General features: G+C 48.8%; 1 protein-coding gene across 1 annotated transcript; it reads left to right on the forward strand.

Moving 5' to 3' along the window:
- Window positions 1-816: 816 nt before the first annotated feature.
- On the forward strand, window positions 817-19,148 carry RBPJL (recombination signal binding protein for immunoglobulin kappa J region like). The gene is made up of 11 exons (XM_074970186.1): window positions 817-951; window positions 1,503-1,628; window positions 4,205-4,275; window positions 7,010-7,125; window positions 11,061-11,235; window positions 12,266-12,403; window positions 14,951-15,060; window positions 16,333-16,473; window positions 17,169-17,324; window positions 17,777-17,880; window positions 18,612-19,148. The coding sequence occupies exons 1-11, from the start codon at window positions 905-907 to the stop codon at window positions 18,883-18,885; spliced, it is 1,458 nt and encodes a 485-aa protein (XP_074826287.1). The 5' UTR covers window positions 817-904; the 3' UTR covers window positions 18,886-19,148.
- Window positions 19,149-24,029: the final 4,881 nt, after the last annotated feature.

Below are 24,029 nucleotides of genomic sequence, written 5' to 3' on the forward strand. Positions count from 1 at the left end.
AAGGCCCATGCACCCACCTAAACCACACTTTCATAGTTTTGTGGAACATTTTGCAGGCGCTGTGCTAGTGCTCTGCATGGAGTGAATTTCACTTCCTGCAAAGGTGAGGCAGCAGTACAGTACATCTCCACCGTGCCCGTAAACTACTTAACTTTCCAGCTTCTCTATGCCTGACGTCCCTTTAAAACAAGCATCCTGTGGTCAGGTTCCAGCACAACACAGCGAAGGCCCTGTGTGATTTAGACTGGTCTTATCTGCCTACAGTCAGTGGAAACATAACCTACCATGTTAACAAAGTCTAAGGGCCAGATCCTCAGCATGGGTAATTCCACTGAAGTCAATGGAGCTATGCCAATTTCCACCAGCTGAGAATCTGGCCCTTGGTTTTTAGTTCGCAGTGAAGCAAAATGGGGACATTTCCACGGAACAATCACTGGCAGTAACAAAATAACAGCTCCCGATCCCAAGAATAATAGCTCCCCAGCCATGTTCATTATTACCTTCCATAAACATTCACAATGTACTGAGGGGCGATATAAAAATAAATACACGTTAAACAGAACGCATGTAAAGATAGCACGTTAGATGGTGGAAAACTCCAGTGCAGTGTAAATGAGACTGTAACTATTGTCAGTTACAAGGAGGAGGGGATCACTATAGATAACATTACCTGCTTTCCCATTGCCCAGCACCATGTGCATTCATTTACACCAGTGCACAGAGAATGGAGACTGGGTGTAAAATGCCACCACTCCAGTTCAGTAACATGTGACTGCACAAGATGCAGAGAATCTGAGAAGCTGGCCCCGGTGTCGTTAAGGGCCATGTGTATGAGACAAGAACGTCATGAACAATCAGAATGTCACTATCTTTATAACATGGGACTGAGAGGAGGAGGGAAAGGATGCGCTTTCCCATTAGGAAGCAATGGGAATGTTTCCAAGCTGTAAGGTAAGCTTTCCCTGTCTGTCTTTTACTGAAGGCTGGAGAAAGTAGCGGGTAAACTAACCAAACTATTTTAATGATAGCACTCGTCTTACAGCAGCTTTGAAACTTTCCCATTCCCAGTGCGTTCTAACGGGATTCCTCTTGTCCTAGTTCGCATCATTAAACTGGGCCCCTGCTGGGAAGTATTATTAAAACAGCAGCTCTTACAGAGAGAGGCACCAGACGCCTTGATTGCAGATAGTGATGCAGGGGAGGGGGGTATCTCAAACCTGTGACTGTTCCTGGTGGTGTTTTATGCAATATCATACCGGCGCAGTAAGCAGAGTGGGGTTTGCAGCACCTGGCTATAAGTAGTTCTATTGTCAAGGTCCGGTGCAGGGGAATGAGGGACAGAAGGCTATCACCTCCAGGTAAGGTGCCTGTGCTGGCTGTCTCCATGTTAAATACTCCTCAGGGTGGCTCTGGGTCCGGGACGGTATCAAGCAGTAGGGGGATGGTAGGAAGCCAAGCGTTGTGTCCCCTTTGCTAGGGTACTACTCGGGACTCTCTTTTAGATCCAATCCAGATCAACTTGACCTTCTCCGGGACGGAGTGCGTAGATATCTGCAGCTCCCAGCTGACCAGACTGTGCTTATACTGCATGCAAAAGTCGCACAGAAATCATACGGCAGTGAAAAAAGGTAGGAGATTTGCCTGGCTTCTTATACAGCCCTGCCTTTAGATATCACCTTCCAAAAACCAGACTCTTACAACTCCCTTTAAAACTCCCTAGGGTTTTGTTATCTAGTCTGATGAAGCAGGTGAGCTAACATAACCGATTATATTCACCTTTCAGCCTTCACACAGCCTCAGAACAATACAGTCATTCATGATGATTATGATGGTAGCCCCGAGGCGTCCCAATCAGGGCCCCCTGCGCTAGGCAGTGCCCAGACAGATAACAAAAAGGCAGTCCCTGCCCTGAACACTCTGTCCTGGATTAATGAAATGGTGGGAAGGGCTGAACGCTGACCCCTGTGGGACACCACTGGCCATTTCACCTCCCTCACGCAGCTCGCTGGAGTGCCCTCAGCAATCAGTCTTTGCTGCAGCCCATCCTCACTCTGTTTAACAGTCATTGTCTAGGTCAGTTAGATTCCTTCCTTCCTTTCCGCTTTGCCATTCTCTCCTTTCCTCTGCACTTCACTCTCATGCTTTTCTCTCCCCTCTAGTCATGTCATCTCTCTGTAGGAGGTTGAGAGAGACCCGATTGTACTGAGGGTGGGGTTTTGCTTTTTTCCCCTCCCTCTCCGGTCACTGGATCAATGGAAGATACTTTTCACAGAGGTGGGCCCTGCCTGTAGAGTTGAGATCCAACCTTCCCCAGAGGGCGGCTGTGAGCTCCGAGTTTGATCCGCTGTAGAGATTGCAGCTAGCTGCAAAATGCAGATCCGGATCCAGCCTTTGCCAGAGTTTAGGGGTGTTTGGATCTGGGATTTTGGTTCAGGCCCATTTCAAACAGCCCTGAGATTGTTATCCTCTTGGGGCACTGAGCCAGTGAGTGGAGCTGCTGCGTCACTGGGGCTAACCAAAGACATAGCCCTGGCGCACCCTGGTTGAGGCGTGGTGCAAAGGATGCTGGGAACCAGATTTTTGTGGGTTTGGCAAGGAAAACAGAAGCGAAATCTAAAAAGTGATTACGAGCTGGCACGGAGCTTCTAGGTTAAAGTTTAAATAAGCTAGTGCTATTTTTCCTGGATATGGGAATTCAGGGTCCTATACTGTAGCTAACTTGTTTAAATAAACACCTATCCAAGAAGATTAGGACCCAGAAATATGGAACCAGCCCAGGCTTGTGTTTTCATTGCTAACGTTTTACACAGTATCAATATGGGATGAATCTGCACCATTCACATGAATGCAAAGACAGTGGAAACCCAAATAAAACACAGGAAAATGTGTTTCCAAAACTTTGGTTATAGATTTGTTTGCACTGGTCTCAGGAGCTGGCTGTGAATACAAACTGTGTTCTCAACCTGCTGAAACTTCCACATTCCAAGCTGAAAAATTCTCTATGACAAATTCTTCCTTGACTCAAGGAGGGAAGATCTGAAGTCAGCTTTCCCTATGCGCCCTCTCAGCCATCTGCCCTTGGGTAGGGCTGGCATGTTCCAATAAGAGAGCACCTGATAGATGTGGCTGCACATGCGGGCATCTGGGGCAGGGGGATGGACATTGTGGCAAGAGGCAGTCTCGTCTCTCCGGTGCTGCGCAGGGTACTGGATGTGGTTGGTTTGTCATGCAAGGAGAAGCTAAAAGAACTGTCTCAGCATGACCTAACTCACGCTGACCCCTTGCTAATGGCACTCTACATGGTTGAACAGCTGCTACCTTCACATCCTCCTCAGGTGCTTCAAGTTAGGGGCGTGCTCTGGGTCTTCACACACCGAGACATGTAAAACCGTTACAGCCTGATAGGTCTGCAGGTCACCAGAGTCTTAAAGCCAGAAACAGGTTTAATTGTGCAACCGCATCCATCCTCTGCCTGAGGAACCCGGGGCGGGGCTTGCACGAGAACAGATGGGAAGATGTTCGTGACATGGCAGACTGTTTAGGCCAAAGAGAGACAGGAATAACGAGTGCACTGAGCTCCCTCCCATCGCGGCCCCAACACCTGTCCAGGATGGTCTAGGTATACGTCATCCTGCCTCGGCGCCGGGAAATGGATACGTCACCTCTTGAGGCACCTTCCAGCCCTACGGTTCTATGATTCGGTGCCTGCAAAGACCCACCATTGCTCATGCAGATGGCATGACTGCGCACTTTGCACATATCTACACGTGCAAATACAGTTGCGACGCAGGCATCCACATTTTTGTGGGTGCATCTCCTGTGAAAACACACCCTGGGTGGCAAAACAACAGATGAGCTAACTGTTAAGATTTTTGCCCTAGCTGATGTAGCTCTTCCAATTTTTATAACTGTCTTACCAGTGTTTTCGATCTAAGCTGCTTGCCAGACTAATACCCTGCAGTACTGGGCTCCATCCAACTGTCACTACAGAGGTAGCAATTCAGAGTACTTGATCTGTACCCTAGACCTGCTCCAGGTATATGCTGGCATTAGTGACCCCAAAGCAGGTCATGTCTAAGCATCTCTCACTTGGTTAAGCAATGAAGAAGACTCTGGATTCACAATCATACAAAGAAACAACCCTTCTTGGTGAAGTTCCTTACGGTACTCTTCACTTAACAAAGATGCTATTTTGTTTTGTCAGGTTTTTCTGCCCCCCACCTTGTGTTTATCTGACGGGACCAGGATGGAAACTGAAGCAGGAACAGATGAAAGGTAAGAGCAGAAGAAAGCCACATATGCCTGAAGAAGTCCTGCCACTCATCCACTCCCGATAAGCAGAACTGAGCACAGTGGGAAAAGCTGTCTGCAAATATTCATTCAGACATGCAAGTGGTTTTCAGTTTGTGTGTATATTTGACCTGTTAGTGTTTGAGTTCTTGAGCTTTAACAGAGCGACTACCCATGACAAATGAATACGTAGTTCATGTACTCAAACAGATCGCAAGGTTAAATTCATCAAATTATATATTTGTTCAGCTCTATTAGCTCAAGTTCACAGGAAAGGGTGGAGTGGGGGTGATGAAAAGCAGCAAAGGAAGAGATGGAACTAGGCTTGAGCTGATGGGAAGAAGCAGTGCATGTTCCATCCGCAGGACTGATCCACTGGAGAGAATCTGAAAAGAGGCCATTAAAAATGCCAAAGATCAGAGGGCACTTCCTCTAAGGAGTGTCTGAAGGCACCACATGTGATCTGCTGAGGAGAATGGGGACAAGACGTGAGGATCATGACCTGAGGGGAAGGGGAGGGGATTATGCAGGGAGGCAAAGGAGGTTGGGACCAGGAGATTGTCTAAAATTTTTCATGAAAATCTTTTATCCGTGAAAAATGACTTTTCTATAAAATGGAATTTTTCATCAAAAATATTCAGGTTTTCAGCCACAATAACAAAAGGTTTTTTTTAAAAAAAAAAAAAAAAAGGCAATGGGAGTGTCAACTGAGTAAGAACTTCTGTATTTGGGCCAAGGACTTTACCCTCCGTAAATGCTGGTGAATCAACGCCTTTGCCAGGGAGTAGTTTCCTAGCTCTCTGTGTGGATGGAGTTATTGAGCCCTTGACTTGAGCCCTACACAAAACCTTCTAGTCAACCATCCCCTTAAACACCACAGCCAGTTCCTAGCTCTGGACCAGAAACTGAGAGGTTCTGAGCCCGTGTTGCTCCCACAGAAATCAAGAAACGAGGTTACCCCATTTGTCAGGACTGAGTTTGGCCTAAGGTATCCAACCAAAATGAAGGGTATATCTGTACTGCAGGTGGAGGAGTGACTGCAGCTCATAGGCATACCTGGGCTAACTTTAATCTAGCTAGCAAGGCTAAAATAGCAGTGAAGTGAGAGTAACACAGAACCCAGCACGGGCTAGCAACGCAAGTACGTAGCCAGGGTTCCAGGGGGGCTTGTACAGTCCCCACCAGGGATATGCTACATGAGCTGCCATCACACCTCCGACGGCAGGGTAGACATACCCTAAGAGCCACAGACCAGGGAATTAATCATTGTGAGGGATTCAAGGGGCCGGCCAGACAGCCGAGAGCCTGAGAAAACACCACAACGCCTGCAGCAGTGCTCTAGGTCAGGCTGCCAGCTGCAGGAAATGTGTCCCGACCACAGAGAGGGTTTGACAGCCTCCAGATTCGTTGACACAGCAGGGGCTCAGAGTGGTGGTCAGGCAAAACCTGGCTCTGCTGAAAGGGGTGCTGTGTGCAGGGTCATGTCGGGATGGCAGTGGGCACACTCATTTCAGATAGCGCAGGGGGCTTCATTGCTTCAGTCGTTAGTTATGATCACTGTGAAACAATTACTGCAAAAACAGTACCGACGTAATTAGCATCTGAGTGGCGTGGGTGCCCGTAAGGGTAGGAAATGCTGCACTTGATGGCCAGCAGAACGGGGTGAAAAGGTTCTCAGTGCTGGTAAAACATGCAGAAAATTTCACTTCCCTGGGTCCCCAGAAAAGGAAAATGTTTTCCATTGCCCCCATGCAGCTCTGCCCCGTTATTTTCATTATTCACTCACTGAGTGCCCCAAAGCATGCAAGGCACCGTGCAGGTGAATAAATAAAGACACAGTGAAATCCTGGCCCCACTGAAGTCAAGGGGAGTTTTGCCATTGATTTCAGTGGAGTAAGGCTTTCACCCCAGGTCCCTGTCCCAAAGAGCTTACAACCTAAATGACAGACAAAGACGCTACAACTGGTAGCAGCAAACATTGGATTGGGGATAGCAGTGGAGAGGACAAGGGTGACAAATGTCCTGTCCTGGGTATTTAAGGTCGTTACAATCGCAGCTTGATATAGCTCTCCATCTCTTGACACGTGCCCCCCTCCATCCCTGCTGGGTGTTGTGTTTGTGCATAGGTGAAGACATCCTACATACTTAGCAGAACAAGGGGCTTCTGGAATGTGCTCTGGGGAGGGGAATGTGCAGCCCAGGTGGGGGAGGATATGGGAAGGTAAAAAGTTGGAGGGGTGGAGAGACAGGGATGTGGGAGAAGGGAAGCAGGAAGATCAGAGCCAGGAGGAACAGAAGGGGGATGGAGACCGGGATTGGGGGCGGGGGGAGATGGTGAAGCAGGGCAGTCGGGATAAGCTGCCGAGCCTGTTGTTGAAGGTGTCTAGGGGTGCAGGGTAGGGAGGGTGAGATGCAGGAAAGCAGCATCTTACATCAGGGAGGCTGGAGACCAGAAGTGTCCAAGTGTTCCAAAGATGCTTCTGGGGAGGTTCACCTGCTTGTGCCCTCTCAGGGGGGTCAGTACCCCTCTTTCTCTCTCTAGCAAGGGCATGGGGGACAACAACAGCTCAGCCCTCCCACTTTCTCCATTGCCACCTGCAGTCTGAGCAGCAGCAGCAGCCCCAACCCTCTCACTCCAGCTCCATGGTCCCAGCTCCATTGGTTTCACCCAGTGTCCAGGTTTCTGTGTCTGGGAAATGTTTCTCCTTCTGTTTTCCAGCGAGGGATTTGGGAGAGGCTGGTTTCAGGGTGTGCGGGTACATGGGCCTGGACAGCATGGGCAGCAGCCACATGGAGACCCAGAAACTCAACTTTGAGGAGCAGCCTGACTCCAAGGTAAGCTGAGTAAAGTGACTCCCCCGACACGCACTCACACAACACCTCTCTAGCCTCCCCCGCCCCCTAGTCACATGTGACCTGGCATCTCCCTGCAGCATTCTGAGTGCTCTTCACTCACGGCTTGCCAGGAAACCGATCTTTCTTTGTCACCATCTTTTCAACTTCCTGGCCCTTGTGGCTGGAGGATGGCCAGGGATTACGCAGTTTCCCCAGCCCATAGTATTCTCCTGACAAATGGCAATGCCACTCATCACAAAATGAGAGCGTGGTCTTTCTTTTACAGATAAACTGCTAACAAAAACACCAACCTGTCACAAACATCATGGGCTGGAGCTATAACTTGGCATCTTCCTATAGGGAAAGAAATCTATCAAGTATTATCTTGGGGCTCTGAAGAATGTGGGGTCTGGGGTTGGCCAGAAATATAACAAAAAGGACCTTTGTGTTTGCAGTGCTTCCCTCACATCTACAGCTAGGCATATCAGTGCAGCTGAAGCGCCAAAGTGACTGGGAAACTGTAAACCTAGGGGGATTTCTTGTGTTATGTTGGGTAAATCACATGTGAACATTAATTTCCATTTGGAATTCTCTAGCCCCAGTGTAAATAAAGCCTCTGCCATTCCTCAGCTCTTCGCTCCACCTGAAATAACATCTCTAATCATTTCCCCCTTTAAATGAACCTATAGCTCCTCTGAATGGACTCCATTATGTCCTAGTGGGAGCTGCTTTATCCTGCAGTGCATTTTCTTGGGTGTAGAGAGCAAGGTGATGGTGGCTCTGGTGAAGGGGGTCTTGTCTTCTGGGCCCTTCATGCGGTGGTGCTTAAGAATCATCGTTAATACACACAACACAGTGCAAGGTGGGCAGTTTCCTTTCTGAAAACCCAAAGCACTTAAGGAAGGACAGAGACGAACAGCCATCTGGCTCCTGCAGTCCCCTGCGGCTCTCCCATCCCCACACCAGCATGAAGGGCATCCTTTCACTGAAGTCTTTGTTGTTATAAGGTGGACACTGAAACTAGTTAGAGGGAGAGCATTACTGAAGATACCCCTTCTACGAGGCCCAGGCATCGTAGTTTGGAGAGCTGTATGTTCAGACACGTGACTAATAGGAGCCAGTTGGTAGCACCATGCTGTGCACTGATGGTGCCGGGATTCTCTTCTGCACATGTCATCATGCTCAGGTTGGGCAGGAATCTGGTGCAGGTTGAGTTGCTGGGTTAAATGACTGCCTTACACCTTTGCCTAGTGTTGCAAGTGAAAGGGAGCCTTGTTGTTGCTCTCTCCCTCTCTGTATTACTGTTTATCATAGAACTGTAGGACTGGAAGGGACCTCGAGAGGTCATCTAGTCCAGTCCCCTGCACTCATGGCAGGACTAAGTATTATCTAGACCATCCCTGACAGGTGTTTGTCTAACCTGCTCTTAAAAATCTTCAATGGTGGAGATTCCACAACCTCCCTAAGCAATTGATTCCAGTGCTTAACCACCCTGACAGTTAGGAAGTTTTTCCTAATGTCCAACCTAAACCACCCTTGCTGCAATTTAAGCCCATTGCTTCTTGTCCTATCCTCAGAAGTTAAGGAGAACAATTTTTCTCCCTCTTCCTTGTAACAACCTTTTATATACTTGAAAACTGTTATCATGTCCCCTCTCAGTATTCTCTTTTCCAGACTAAACAAACCCAATTTTTTCAATCTTCCCTCATAGGTCATGTTTTCTAGACCTTTAATCCTTTTTGTTGCTCTTCTCTGGACTTTTTCCAATTTGCCCACATCTTTCCTGAAATGTGGAGCCCAGAACTGGCACAATACTCCAGTTGAGGCCTAATCAGCTGTGACAGGGTCGGGCCAGATGTCTATAGGAGAGTAATAGAAGGCAGATATATTAGCCCCAGGCTAAGTAGGTCCCTTTTCCCTGAGTAAGGTAACAGAGAAGGTTCCAGAACAATCAGGAACCTTCTGGAGACCATTAAGACAGGCTGATTAGAACACCTGCAGCCAATCAAGAAGCTGCTAGAATCAATTAAGGCAGGCTAATCAGGGCACCCGGGTTTTAAAAAGGAGCTCACTTCAGTTTGTGGTGTGTGTGTGTGTGAGGAGCTGGGAGCAAGAGGCACTAGGAGCTGAGAGTGAGAACGCGGACTGTTGGAGGAGTGAAGTGTACAAGCATTATCAGACACCAGGAGGAAGGTCCTATGGTGAGGATAAAGAAGGTGTTGGGAGGAGGCCATGGGGAAGTAGCCCAGGGAGTTGTAGCTGTCGCACAGCTGTTCCAGGAGGCACTCTAGACAGCTGCATTCTACAGGGCCCTGGGCTGGAACCCAGAGTAGAGGGCGGGCCCAGGTTCCCCCCAGATCCTCCCAACTCTTGGTCAGACACAGGAGGAGTCGACCTGGACTGTGGGTTCAGAAAAACGGCCAAGCTGAGGGCTGCCGTGAAGCTCCAAGGCGAGCAAATCCGTCAATAAGCGCAAGACCCACCAAGGTAGAGCAGGAACTTTGTCACACAGCGTAGAATAGAGTGGAAGAATTACTTCTCGTGTCTTGCTTACAACAATTCTGTTAATACATCCCAGAATGATGTTCGCTTTTTTTGGAACAGCGTTACACTGTTGACTCATATTTAGCTTGCGGTTCACTATGACCCCCAGCTCCCTTTCTGCAATACTCCTTATTAAAGTACCCAGAGGCCCCAGCCAGGATCAGGGCCTCCTTGGACTGGGTGCATTGCAAACACATATGAAGATATAGTTCTTGCCCCAAAGAGCTTACAGTCTAAGGTCCCACCCTACTAACCTGGCCATGCTCATTTACATTGAGCCAAGCGGGACCAATCGTGTGTAAAGTTCAGCATGTGAGTAAGAGTTTTCAGGATCAGGGCCTATGCTAACCATCTCCGATAGGTGGGTAGATAGAAACAAACACACATGGAAAAGTTTCTGTCAGCTCTCAGTCTCTTCTCCCATGCAGGAAGAGTTTCAAAAATAGCCACTTCCACTTTCCAGCACTTCTGCTTCAGTGGGAAGTTTCATGAGGAAGTTGATTTCTGGGTTTTCCTATGACATTTTGTGGACCCAAAATGTCACACCATCAACAATTCAAGTAAAAGCAAAAAGTTCCAGGAAACAAAATTAGTTTGTAACAAAAGAGCAAAAATTTTCATGCAAAATTTGGCAGTGATTTTTTTTCCTTTTTCACACATGCACTAGTTTTAAAGTTCTTTTGCCTAAAATACCTGACCAACTAATTAGGCAAAACTTGATATGGTAGAAGGGCTGGTGGGGCCATGGTCCCAGCCTCTAGGGGCTCCTGGCTTCTTTTTATTTACTCTTTTATACAATCTAAACTAAAAGGCAAGTTCCTTCGACCTGTGTCTTTTGTTTGTTGTCTGGAAAGCACCATGAGCATCTTTACACAGACTGAAAGCATCTAGGGGCAGGGATTGTGTTTTTGGTCTGTCTTTGTACAGAGTTGATGCACAATGGGGTCCTGGTCCCTGATTGGGGCTCCTAGCTCCTCCCGCAATACAAATAATAAACACTGCCAACAGTAGTGCCCCATCATTGTGATAGTTAGGAGTTCCCCAGTCTCCATGGCCATTTGTCCCTTTAACCAAACCCTGCAATGCTTATCACTCTCTGCTCAGTCAAGTCTCCTGCCAGGGGACAACAGTGTATGAGCAGAGGTGAGTTTATCAGGGGACTTTGCCTGCACTAAGCGACCATTAGCCAGTGCTGTTGGCCAGCCTCTCACTTTCACAGCAGATAAAGCCCCCCAGCTGCAAAGGAAATGAACAAGTGAGCAGGTATCTCTCTAGGTATCTAGGTAGGCAGATATCGGTATGTCCCCTCACTGGAGTTCTTCAGTGAAGATGCACCCAAAGACTCCAGACACGATCTCCAGCCTATGACAATAGCCCCTTATTACTTACAGGAGTTCAGCTGCGCCAAAGCGCTCTACATCTCAGACACGGAGAAGAGGAAGCATTTCCGGCTGGTTCTGAAGCTCTTCTTCAGCAATGGGCAGGAGATTGGCACTTTCCATAGCAAGCTGATCAAAGTGATTTCCAAACCCTCGCAGAAGAAGCAGTCCCTGAAGAACACAGACTGTAAGTAGCAGGGGAGCCAGCCTCATCAATGGGAGCTGAGCACTGAAGGGTTTTTAACAGCAATCTCTGGGATACTCTCTGTTCTCCGTCGCTTCAGTAGCATGCCCCATTTCAGCTGTCTGAGTAGCTAATACCTGAACAGGTTTTTCAGATGTTTTATCAGAATGGGGCACTGATATAAAGCAAACAAGAAACTATCACAGATGGCGGATTGAATATCAGCCAAGTCCTTATGCGTGACAGGCTTATGTGCTATAGGCTGCCTGATCCAAAGCCCGATGAAGTCAACAGAAGGAAGAATGGACCAGGGCATATTTATGTCCACTTTCTCAAAAATATGTCCTACCATGCTGTGTAAAGATCTAATGCAGAACCTTCGTCAGGGTTTCTGTTCAAAGATCTCCACATACAGACAAAGGCATCACCCACCCTTTATAAAAGGCCATCTCAGCTGGTACTCAGATAAAGGGAAAGCCAGCCAGAAAGGGCTAGTGTTCATTATGCTGTGTACACCAGCCTAGCCCCAGCCCCAGTGTGACAGCACTGGGGAGTCAGAGAGGCAGAGAAGTGCTTTCAACCAACATGCTGATATGGAAATGAGAACACATGGAGCATTAGCTAATGACCTGTAGAGCAGGGGAAAGCAACCCCAGACTGCACAAGATAGGACTTAATAGGTCTTTTCAGTCACTGATTTTGAAGATATTATGAAGTGTTGGCAGCGCAGAAGAACGGTTGCTTACCTCACAGGCACAGGTTCTTCGAGGTGTTTTGTCTGCCTGGATCCCACTCACGCACCTGCAGGTGTATGCACACCACCCGTGGGATCCACGTGGACAAAGACTCATAGAAGAACAAGATTTTGTAACATGATGGTTCACTGCATTCTTTATCCTAACTCTACGCAAAGCAATAACTGGCCTGGGCAGCTACCAAATCGCTCAGCCATGCTCCGGTATTCGGGCAAGCTGATACTGATTACAGTGAGTTTCCATCAGTGCTAATGCTGGCATCTGTCTGTCTTTTGCAGTGTGCATCTCATCTGGGTCCAAGGTTTCCCTCTTTAACCGCCTCCGCTCCCAGACAGTCAGCACCCGTTATCTATCTGTAGAGGGTGGCACCTTCATCGCTAGCGCAAGGCAATGGGCAGCGTTCACACTGCACCTGGGTGAGGACCTTACATGTTCCGCCAACTCCAGCAGTCCACACGGGGCCAAATTCACGGCTGGTACGCCTCGGTGAAGTCACATGAGCAGCGTCCATTAACAGCAGGGGTCGATTTGGCCACCCAAGCATAGCAATAGTGAAAGACAAACAGGGCAGTCAAATCCAATCTGACCAATGGTGCTTATTGATTCTAACGAGTCATAATCACAGGTCACCAGAAGTATCTTTCTAAAAAATGTCAGGAACCCCTGAGGCCAGCTTCCAGCAGGAGGCCTGTGTCTCTTTGCAGCACATTGCTCCTCCCTGCCTGCAGACAGAGCTCTGAGGGGGCTAGAAGGATGGTCCATTGATTAGATGGCTAGTCCAGGATTTCAGACACCAGGATTCAATTCTCTACTCCAGTTCTGGCTTCCTACGTGATCTTCAGTAAGTCATTTAGGCCCAGATGCTCAGATGTCAATGGAAGTTAGAAGCCTATGTATGTTGAGGGTCTGGACCTCAGCCCCCATCGGTACTAGCCCTGCCCTGCCTCCCAGAGGTGTTGTGAGAATAGCTACATTAAAAAGCAGCACCCGTTCCGATATTACAAGGATGGGGCTATATAGGTCCCAAGAATAGATAGGAGATGGAACGTCTTTTGACCACATTGTTTTCTTTGATACCTGCTACCAGCACTCCCAGGCAGTGTGAAATTATCCTCCCTGTGAATGCCCCTCCTGTCCCCCATTCCCCCCAACCCTCAATTGCTGGGGTCTCCAAGCTGCCTTAACTTCCCTTTGCCACCATGTTTGCCTCCTGGAGTCCCAGTGTGTTGCCCAGACTCAGTAACAATCCGATTCCCTTCTCCTGCGCTGGTATGTCGTTCTCCAGGAAGGAGACAGCAGGGGAAAGGGCTGGGAGCAGTTTAAACTCATCCCTGACTCCCAACGCCCTTTCCTCACTAAGGGCCTGATCCAGTGATCTTTGAAGTCAGTGGAAAGACTTCCATTGACTGCAGTAGGTTTTGGATCAGGCCCTAAAAGCCTGCTGGTCTTGAGCAAGGGCAGCTCAGGCTGTGCCTGTCCAAGGTCCACGTTGGCATGTGCCTGGAGCTTGACGGCCAGGCCCACTTTGTATGAAATGTGAGGGATCTTGGCTGCCTCCCTCCCCATTATGAATCTGGAGGTGTCACCTGCAGAGATTACAGCTCCCATTGTGCCGGACTGCCTGCTCCAGTCGCAGTGGAGAACTGCCTGTGGGGAGCACTGCCCTCTGCAGGCTGCATTTACCTTGCGTCTTCAAGATGCACAAACTGGAGATCAAGCATTCTTACAACTACAATACCCACCTACTGAAGTGAAGAAACAGACTGATAGAGCCAGAAGAGTTCCCAGAAGTCACCTACTACAGGACAGGCCTAACAAAGAAAATAACAGAACGCCACTAGCCGTCACCTTCAGCCCCCAACTAAAACCCTTCCAACGCATTATTAAGGATCTACAACCTATCCTGAAGGATGACCCAACACTCTCACAAATCTTGGGAGACAGGCCAGTCCTTGCCTACAGACAGCCCCCCAACCTGAAGCAAATACTCACCAGCAACCACATACCACACAACAGAACCACTAACCCAGGAACCTATCCTTGCAACAAAGCCCGTTGCCAACTGTGCCCACATATCTATTCAGGGGACACCATCACAGGGCCTAATAACATCAGCCACACTATCAGAGGCTCGTTCACCTGCACATTCACCAATGTGATATATGCCATCATGTGCCAGCAATGCCCCTCTGCCATGTACATTGGTCAAACTGGACAGTCTCTACGTAAAAGAATAAATGGACACAAATCAGATGTCAAGAATTATAACATTCATAAACCAGTCGGAGAACACTTCAATCTCTCTGGTCACGCGATTACAGACATGAAAGTTGCTATATTACAACAAAAAAACTTCAAATCCAGACTCCAGCGAGAAACTGTTGAATTGGAATTCATTTGCAAATTGGATACAATTAACTTAGGCTTGAATAGAGACTGGGAGTGGCTAAGTCATTATGCAAGGTAGCCTATTTCCCCTTGTTTTTTCCTACCCCACCCCCCCAGACGTTCTTATTAAACCCTGGATTTGTGCTGGAAATGGCCCACCTTGATTATCATACACATTGTAAGGAGAGTGGTCACTTTAGATAAGCTATTACCAGGGTGGGAGGAGGTATTTTTTCATGCTTTGTGTGTATAAAAAGATCTTCTACACTTTCCACAGTATGCATCCGATGAAGTGAGCTGTAGCTCACGAAAGCTTATGCTCAAGTAAATTGGTTAGTCTCTAAGGTGCCACAAGTACTCCTTTTCTTTTTACAAATTGGAGCGAGCTTCATACTAATAAAGGTACCAGTTGCCTGGAGAGTCTCCAGGGAGCCCCTTATCCATCCTGCTGCCAGGCTTCGTGATGAGAGAGAGTTCTCCTCTACCCTGGTCCTGCAGCTACAGCCAGAGGGAGCTGCTCCCTCCTTCTCGCTCCAGGTTGGTAACTCTCCATCTCTTTTCCTTTCCATGGGAAGCTGATGAGCGCTGCATCCGGGGTGAGTTCCCACTGCGGGAAGGGTACATTCGCTACGGCTCCGTAGTCCAGCTCATCTGCACAGCCACCGGCATTACCCTGCCTCCCCTGGTAAGGCTCCCAGGAAACTCAGACACTGGATAGGATGGGGAATGCTTCCGGCTTCAGCTCCATGTAGGGTTGCCAAGCGTCCGGTTTTCGACCGGAACGCCAGTCGAACAGGGACCCTGGCAGCTCCGGTCAGCACAGCTGACCTGGCCACTAAAAGTCCAGTTGACCACAGTGCCAGCAGGGTGGGCAGGCTCCATGGCTGGCTCTGCGCAGCTCCCGGGAAGCAGCCAGCATGTCCCTCCGGCTCCTAGGCTGGCTCCGCAGCTCCCATTGGAGCTAATTGGAGCTGCGGGGGTGGTACCTGCAGGTGGGGGCAGCACACGGAGCCCCCTGGCCACCCACCCCCCGCTGCTGCCTAGGAGCTGGAGGGGCATGTCGTTGCTTCCTGGGAGCCACCTGAGGTCAGCGCCACCTGGAGCCTGTACCCCAAACCCCCTCCTGTGCCCCAAGCCCCTGCTCCAGCTTCGAACCCCCTCCCACACCCAAACTTCCTCCCGGAGTCCGTACCCCACAGCCCCTCCCGCACCCCTACCCCAGTCCTGAGCCCCCTCCTGTACTCTGAACCCCTTGGCCCCAGCCTGGAGCCGGCTCCTGCACCCCAAACCCCTCATCCCTGCCCCCACCCCAGAGCCCTCACCCCCAGCTGGAGTCCTCACACCCTCCCGCACCCAAGCCCGTGCCCCAACCTGGTGAAAATGAGCGAGTGAGTGAGGGTGGGGGAGAGCAAGCGACAGAGGGAGGGGGGATGAAGTGAACGGGGGCGGGGCCTTGGAGAAAGGGCGGGGCAAGGGTGTTCAGTTTCCTGCAATTAGCAAATTGGCAACTCTGGCTCCATGCCTCAACTTTGCTCAGCCAGCAGCTGGCAGCAGTGGCATAACACGGAGCAGGTTGCAGCCATCCTGACCTTTATTAACGAAGTGTGGCCTGTGGAGACAACAGATCCCAGCATGCAGTATGGCCTGGTGCCTCAGGTCAGGAGGATGGAGCACTGCCTGCTGGGAAATGATCCAGCTCGGCAAGCCGTGCGGGTGTAGCAAATGGGAGGGCAGCGGCAGGAGACAAGCTAGAATGATGGGGGCTGATTTTGTTCCATGTCAGACAATAGGGGAAGGAGCAGGGAATTCCCACAACCAGCCCCAGAGGAGGTTTGGGGCTGAGAAAATCTTTGAAGGATAAAAATGCTGAACTTTCTGGAGGTGACGGTTCACTGAGCAGCCACTGAGCTGCTCCCCTCCGCGGCCGGTCAGCCCGCCTGTGTGTCCCTCCCCACAGATCATTCGGAAAGTCACCAAGCAGTACGCCATGCTGGATGTGGATGAGCCCATCTCCCAGCTCCACAAGTGCGCTTTCCAGTTCCAGGGCAGCAACCGGATGTATCTGTGTCTCTCAACCGAGAAAGTGATCCAGTTCCAGGTAATGCAGCACGAACTGGGAAACTGTCCAGCTGCTAGCGAGAGCAAACTCCCTCCAGCTCCTCCCTCCTGTTACTTGCTGTTGAGTCCATCACTTGGGGGGTCCTTACCTTAAAGCCCACCCCCGTGCAATCCCCAAATGAAATTCAGTCCTTTATGCGATGTGAGAACAGGGAGAGAACCCATGCATGGAGACCCCTCCAATCTAACCTGCCCATGTTGGGCCTTGCTCTAATTTTACTTGTCACCCCACAGCAACACAGACCTCTCTTCCTATCCACTTGGCCCTGCCTCTTTGGCCACCTCCTACAGCGTCACATAGCCAAGCTTCCATGTGATTTTGTTAAGCCAGAAGCATTTCAGGGTGAAGTCACTGATCTTGACCTCTTCTTCGGGTCAGCACAGAGTTCATCTCCCTAATCCTGAACACGGAGCCACGGCGGCTGGCTAATAATAACAATAGCAATGTGGTGGTCCAGCACCTTCCATTCAGGGCTCTCAGACCCCTTTACAAAGATCGAGAGATATTATTAATCCCCTTTGCTGCTGAGACAGCAGCACAGAGAGGCGGAGTGACTTGCCAAAAGTCAAGCAGACCATGGCAGAGTCAGGAATAGAACCCAGGAGTCCTGGGTCTCAGTTCCTGGCTCTCACCACCGTGGCGCATGGCCTCCATGACACTAAAATTCCACGCAGGCATCTCCATGCCCAAAGGAAGCGAACCGTGAGCTGCTGAATGATGGCTCCTGCTGGACAATAATTGGAACGGAGACTGTGGAGTACACGTTCAGTGACCGCCTGGCCTGCATTCAGGATCCTGTGAGCCCAGTCCCACTTATAACCATGCTGGAGGTATGGAGGGCTTTCCATCTTGTCATCCTGTGCGCGGCTTTTATTAACCTAGCTTAGCGAAGCTAAGGCTGCAAATCCTGTCTCCTAGCTCTGCATGTGCCTCTGAATCACCTCCCCCGCACCCCCGGGCCTCTTGCCACACTCTGCCCTCTGTGCAAATGAAGGGGCAGACTTTTCACAGATGATTTGAGGAATCGATAAGTTTTGATCTTTTCCCTTCTGCTCAATAACTGGTTCTATTGTCTCCTCAACTCCCTCTCCTTGTGCCCACCCACAGCTCAGGGCCCAGCTCTCCTCCCCTGGGGTAGGGCAGTGTGCACTGCCCACTCTTCTGCAGGGAGGACAGCAAGCTCTCCAGCTTGGAACGTCGCCGCCTGCAGAAACTTATTGGGGCGGCAGTACATCATGGTGCAAGGTATATAACCCCCTCTCCTGTGCTCTGGTTGTGACAGCTGACTGGCGGAGGGGACGTGGCGATGCTGGAGGTGCAGGGCGAGTATTTCCATGCAAATCTGAAGGTCTGGTTTGGAGATGTGGAAGCTGAGACTATGTACAGGTAAAGCAGTGAACCAGTCTGGTGAGCTGGTGTTTAGACACAGGCGGAGGTGATGGTGGTGGTGTGTGGCATAAATGGCACCATCCCTGAAGGCTACATCTGGCAGGCTTTTTTTTGTCATTATTATGGTCCCAAAGAGCTTTGCTCTATGTGGGAGTTTTGTGCTGGGTTTCCCACAAGAAAAAGCAAGACGAGTCTGGAAATAACACACACGTACACAAGCATCGTAATTAGAGATGGAAAAGGCTTCGTAGGGCATCTGATCCATGCCTGCGCCAGCTCGGGATTGCGCTTGATGGACATTGACTAGTACGCCAGCATTTACAGCAAGGGATCTCTGGCTGGGAGAATGGGTCCTCCGTGAGGCCACTTCAGGAGATATGTGGCTGCTCCATCTGCAGCATGGGCATGAGGCAAAAATAAAAGAGGGTGAGAGTCTGGGCCCAAAGGGCCAAACCCTGGAACAGGAACCCCACCAAAACAGAGGGGAAAGGGAGAAAGTGACAAAAGAGAGAAGGAAGGAGACTGGACAAATCAGGAGCTGCCATTAATCCTAAGACTAAATGCCTGCCACGAGGTGGCAAAATAGAATTTGCTCTATTCAAAGGCACTATGGGAGAAAGGCTGCATTAGGGTTGTGAGTAGGACAGGTCAGAGGCTCCTCTCTGGAAAGGCTACAGTAATATATGTGGTTTCTTTCTTTTTTTTTTTTTTTTGCGCTCTGTTCCCAGGACCCCCAAGTCCTTAGTGTGTGTGGTCCCTGATGTCTCGGCATTTGGCAGCGACTGGCGATGGCTGAGATACCCCATCACCGTCCCACTCTCGCTCATAAGGAACGATGGGCTGATCTACTCCAGCTCGTTCACATTTACTTACACCCCAGAGCAGAGCTTCCTCCCTGCCTTACAGGTCCTTCCAGAGCTGACACAGGACTCTGATTCCTTACTCAACAGCATCCATCAGGAATTCACTCGGACCAATTTTCACCTCTTCATGCAGAGCTAGCAAGCCTGGAATGGTGGAGGATCTTCATAGAAACAGGGCTTGGAACAAGGTCTGCCAGCATCCCTGAAACTGACATTAACACTGAGAGATTGGTACAAACATCCCTGTGGTCTGTAAGACGTGGGGTTAGCCCCCTCCCAAGTGCTCTATCTGTGCATAAAATACCCAGTCTATTCTTTTTTGATTTGTTGAGAATTGTTTCAGAAGGAAGCATCATCCCTTTGTGAAATTTACTAACAAATGAACAACAATAAATCCATGCATCAAGGAGCGTTTAACTGGTTCAAATGATCTTTTTACTAGACGTTTTGCAGATGTCATGGTTTGGCTCTTTAGCTGGTGTCAAGTGGTGCCATTGATTTCATGGAGTCATAGACCTTAAGGCCAGCAAGGTCCATTGTGATCACCTAGTCTGACCTCAACGAGCTTTTCACCCAGTAATTCCTGCATTGGGGCCACTGATTTCAGTGGAGCGATATTGATTTATGGCAGCTGAGAATCTGAGTCCAAATGTGCTTTTATTTGCGGCCCCTAATGGGGTTATTTCTTTAAAAGAAAATTTTGGCTTTAAACAAAGAGAAACTTCAGTCAAAAGTAGCACAGTCTGAGCTTTCTGGGCCATTACTAGCCCTGTCATCTCACGCACACTGCAGTCTATGGCTCGGTAGCAAGTTGCTGAGTTAAAGTTGCCTTAAGAAGAATCCATGTTTCATGGAACTGGAGCTCTGAGTGCGACACACAGGTGGGCTTTAAAGTTCTATTTAGAGTCTTCAGATCACCACGGCATCAAAAGGCCGATGGTATATTTTGAAACATGCTGTTTTGGCAGTTCAGGCTGATTTAGAAGTGACTTAATTGCCAAAGCCACACTGGCTTTTAACCTACACTGAACCCTTGAAGGTATACCAGGAGGCCCGGAAGAAACAGGCTGCTGCCAAGCGAACTTCAGAATCCTGGGCGGGCTTTGCAACAGACGGCTCTTTCTTTCACTCGTCTAATTGCGTCGCTGCTCCTGGAGGATCCGTCTGTTTACGCCTGTGTCTTGCGGGCACGTGCAGGGTTGTGGCTGGCGTGTTTAGGATTATGCTACTCAGGTTACTTTATTTCCAGTGGTTTGGGAGATGGATTTTCATGTTTCTCAAGGTCCACGTTCCATGCCTGTCTAAGGGGCATTGTTTTCAAGACACTGGACCAAATCCTGCTCTTGTCCAGACCTGCACAACCCCTGCTAACTCCATGGGAGCCCCAGCCCCGCTCCAGGCTTTGGTTCGGTCCTCTGTAGCTCATCCTTGCCTCATGCAGCAAGCATGCCGCAAACAGAGCTCATCCAGGCACCATGCAGCAAACACACAGGAGCCTTTGCCCTTTTGATATACGCTATAGTCATATTCACTGAAAGACTTGCTTGGCCTGGCACAGTTTTTGCCCCACCTCTGGGCAGGTCTGTGATCATGGCATCCATGCAGTGTGCCATGGGGTGAGAGAACCCCAAATCCAGCTGCTCTGCACCCCTCTGCTGGAACTGGCTCAAACTAACCTGCTGGGGCAGAGGGATGAGGCAAGCTCTTTGTCCCATCCCCATCACTATCCCCAGTACATCTCATTCTCCCACCTCCTCCTGTGCCTAGAAATGGCTCTGATGAGACAACAAGCATGGGAGAGGTTGGATCAGCAGCAGCAAGAATCATTTAGGGCCAGCTTTTTAAATGCATTTAGGTGTCTAAAGAGGCAGGTAGGCACCTAATGGGAGTCCCATTGAAATCAATGGGAGTTCGGTGCTTCAGTGCTCTTGAAAATCCTACTAGGTGCCTACCTGCATCTTTAGGTGCCTAAATTCCTTCAAAAATCTGTCCCTTAGGGGCTTCAGGACTAGTGTTGCCTAGAGGTCAGAGCAAGGGCTGAGAGGCAGGATAGCTGGGTTCTATTCACAGCTCACTGCATGACCATGGGCAAGTTGCAACCTCTCTGGGCCTCAGTTTCCCCACTGGTAAAAAGGGGTTAGTCATGGAACTGTAGAAATGTAGGGCTGGGAGGGACGTTCAGGGGGCAAGTCCAGCTCCCTGCACGGAGGCAGGACCAAGTAAACCTAGACGATCCCTGATAGGTGTTGGTCCACCCTGTTCTTAAAAACCTCCAGGGATCGGGATTCCACAACCTCCCTTGGAAGCCTGTTCCAGAGCTTAACTGCCCTTAGAGTTAGAAAGTTTTTCTGAATATCCCACCTAAATCTCCTGAGCTGCAGATTCAGCCCCTTACTTCTTGTCCTTTCTTCTCTGGACGTGGAGAAGAATTGATCACCATCCTCTTTATAACAGCCCTTAACGTATTTGAAGACTTTTGTCAGCGCCCCCCCCTCCCCCGCCCCCGCCAAGTCTTCTTTTCTCAAGACTAAACATGCCCAGTTTTTTTAACCTTTCCTCGTAGGTCGGGTTTTCTAAATGTTTTATCCTTTTTGTTGCTCTTCTCTGAACCCTCTCTCCAGTTTGTCCACATCTTACCTGAAGTGTGGTGCCCAGAACTGGACACAGTGCTCCAGCTGAGGCCTCATCAGAGCCTGACAATTACCTCCCGTGTCTGACATACGACGCTCCTGTTAACACATCCCAGATTGATATTTGCCTTTTTCACAACCGGAGCATGGCTGAGCGATTTGATAGCTGCCCAGGCCAGTTATTGCTTTGCGTAGAGTTAGGATAACACAACAGAGTGTTGACTCATATTCAATTTGTGATCCACTCTAACCCCCAGATGCTTTTCAGGAGCAGTAGTACTGTGTGGCTGGTTATTCCCCATTTTGTAGTTGTGCATTTGATTTTTATTACCTACATGTAGTACTTTGCACTTGTTGTTATTGAATTTCATCTTGTTGATTTCAGACCAGTTCTCTAATTTGTCAAGGTTGATATGAATTCCAATCCTGTTCTCCAAAGTGCTACCAGCCCCTCCTGGCTTAGTGTCATCTGCAACATTTATAAACATACTCTCCACTCCATTATCCAAGTCATTAATGAAAATATTGAACAGCATTGGACCCAGGATTGATCCCTGCAGGACCCCACTAAATATCTCCTACCAGTTTGATGATGAATCATTGAAAACTACTCTTTGAATACAGTCTTTCAACTTGTTGTGTACCCACCCTATAGTAATTTAATCTAGACCATATTTCCCTAGTTTGCTTGTGAGAATGTCATGTGGGACTGTGTCAAAAGCCTTGCTAAAATCAAGTTATACCAACATCTGCTGCTTCCATTCTCTCTACACACACACACACGCACACAGGTTTCAGAGTAGCAGCCGTGTTAGTCTGTATTCGCAAAAAGAAAAGGAGTACTTGTGGCACCTTAGAGACTAACCAATTTATTTGAGCATAAGCTTTCGTGAGCTACAGCTCACTTCATCGGATGCACACACACACACTAGGCCAGTGACCCTGTCAAGGAAGGAAGTTAAATTGGTTTGATATAATTTGTTCTTGAGAAATCCATGCTGGCTATTCCTTAAAATCCTATTATCATCTAGGTGCTTACAAACTGATCACTGAATAATTTGTTCCTGTATCTTTTCAGGTTTGGAAGCTAGGCTGACTGGTCTATAATTCCCCAGGTCCTCTTTGTTCCCATTTTTAAAATTAGCTTTTTTCCAGTCCTCTGGGACCCACATGAGCTCTCAAAGATAATTGCTAACGGTTCCGAGATTGTATCAGCCTGTTCCTTAAGTACCCAACAATGATTTTCATCAGGCCCTGCCAGCTTGAATACATTTACCTTATCTCAATATTCTTAAACCTGTTCTTTCCCTGTTTTGGCTTGCCTTCCTTCCTCCTTGTTATTAATATTAATTGTCTTGAGTATCTGGTCATCGTTAGCCTTTTTAGTGAAGACTGAAGCAAAATAAGCATTAAACACCTCTGCCTTCTTGATGTCATCAGTTATTAGCTCTCCTTCCCTGCTGAGCCGAAGATGTAACTTTTCTTCATCTTTCTCTGGTTCCTAATGTATTTAAAAACCCTCTTCTTATTGCCTTTTATGTCCCCTGCTAGGTGTAACTCACTGTGTGCCTTAGCCTTTCTGCTTTTGTTCCGGAGAACTGGTAGATAAGGTCCACTGGGAAGAAAATCTAATGGATAAAGGAGTTCAGAAGAGCTGGCAGTTTCTTAAGGAGAGAATGTTATAGGAACAACTGCCAGCTATCCCAATGATCTCTTCTTATTCTTCCTTCACATCAGGCTAGTTTGCAGTTGTGACTTTAATAAGATGGGACCTTACCACCAGTTCTCTGCTTGTTTGAAGTTCATTGTCCTTATTCTTCAGCTCTCATTCCTTCCTTTCCTTAGAATCCTGAAATTAGTGATTCTGACTTGCCTACTGGCTCATGTGGAATTCATTACAGTTTGCAAAGAACTCCTGGAGAAGGGGGAAGGTGGCTAAGGAAGGGCAGAAGGCTATTAAACCCCCCACTTAGCGACATTGTTCTGCCTTTCCACCCCTGCTGGCCCCCCACCTCTAGTGTCCAGCAGAGGGATCAGCAGAGAGCAGCGTCTGTGGTCCCAGCCACATGACTCATGGGCATGAGTCAAAAGCCTGCTCCCCATGGTATAGTTTCCTGTATTCCGCTCAGCTCGTCGGTTAATTCTAATTTTAGCACATAAAGAAAAAAGAGCCATTCTGTTTTCAAGACGGCAACTCGCCATCGCTTCAACAGAGCTCTCTGTTGACTATGGGGCAGATATATTGCACAGTGGAACTCCAGGCAGCTCTGGCAGCTTCATGGTCCCCAGGGCATTAGGCATGAATGGCACAATGTGTAGCCCTAGATCATTCCAGCAAGAGTGGTGAGAAGAAAAATACATTTGATTGGCTCTGCTGGCTCCAGTCGCAGGCAGGTGAGGCCAACAGCCATGCTGAACGGACTTGGGGTCGAGTCAATTTCTACTTTATGGAGACCAGGTCTGCGCTGGCAACGCTGCAGGAATTGATTTTTACAGGCAGGGCAGAGCAATGCACAGAGGCTAAAAATACATCCCAGGGCTAGCTGCTGAAGGAAATACATATAACCTGTGTTTTTAATGCAATAATACAGGGGCAGATCCTCAACTGGTGTAGCTTGCATAGCACCAATGTGTGAATGGTGTGAATTGCCCT

Source organism: Natator depressus, chromosome 13 (assembly GCF_965152275.1).
Source record: "Natator depressus isolate rNatDep1 chromosome 13, rNatDep2.hap1, whole genome shotgun sequence".
In the NCBI taxonomy this organism is placed as follows: Eukaryota; Metazoa; Chordata; order Testudines; family Cheloniidae; genus Natator; species Natator depressus.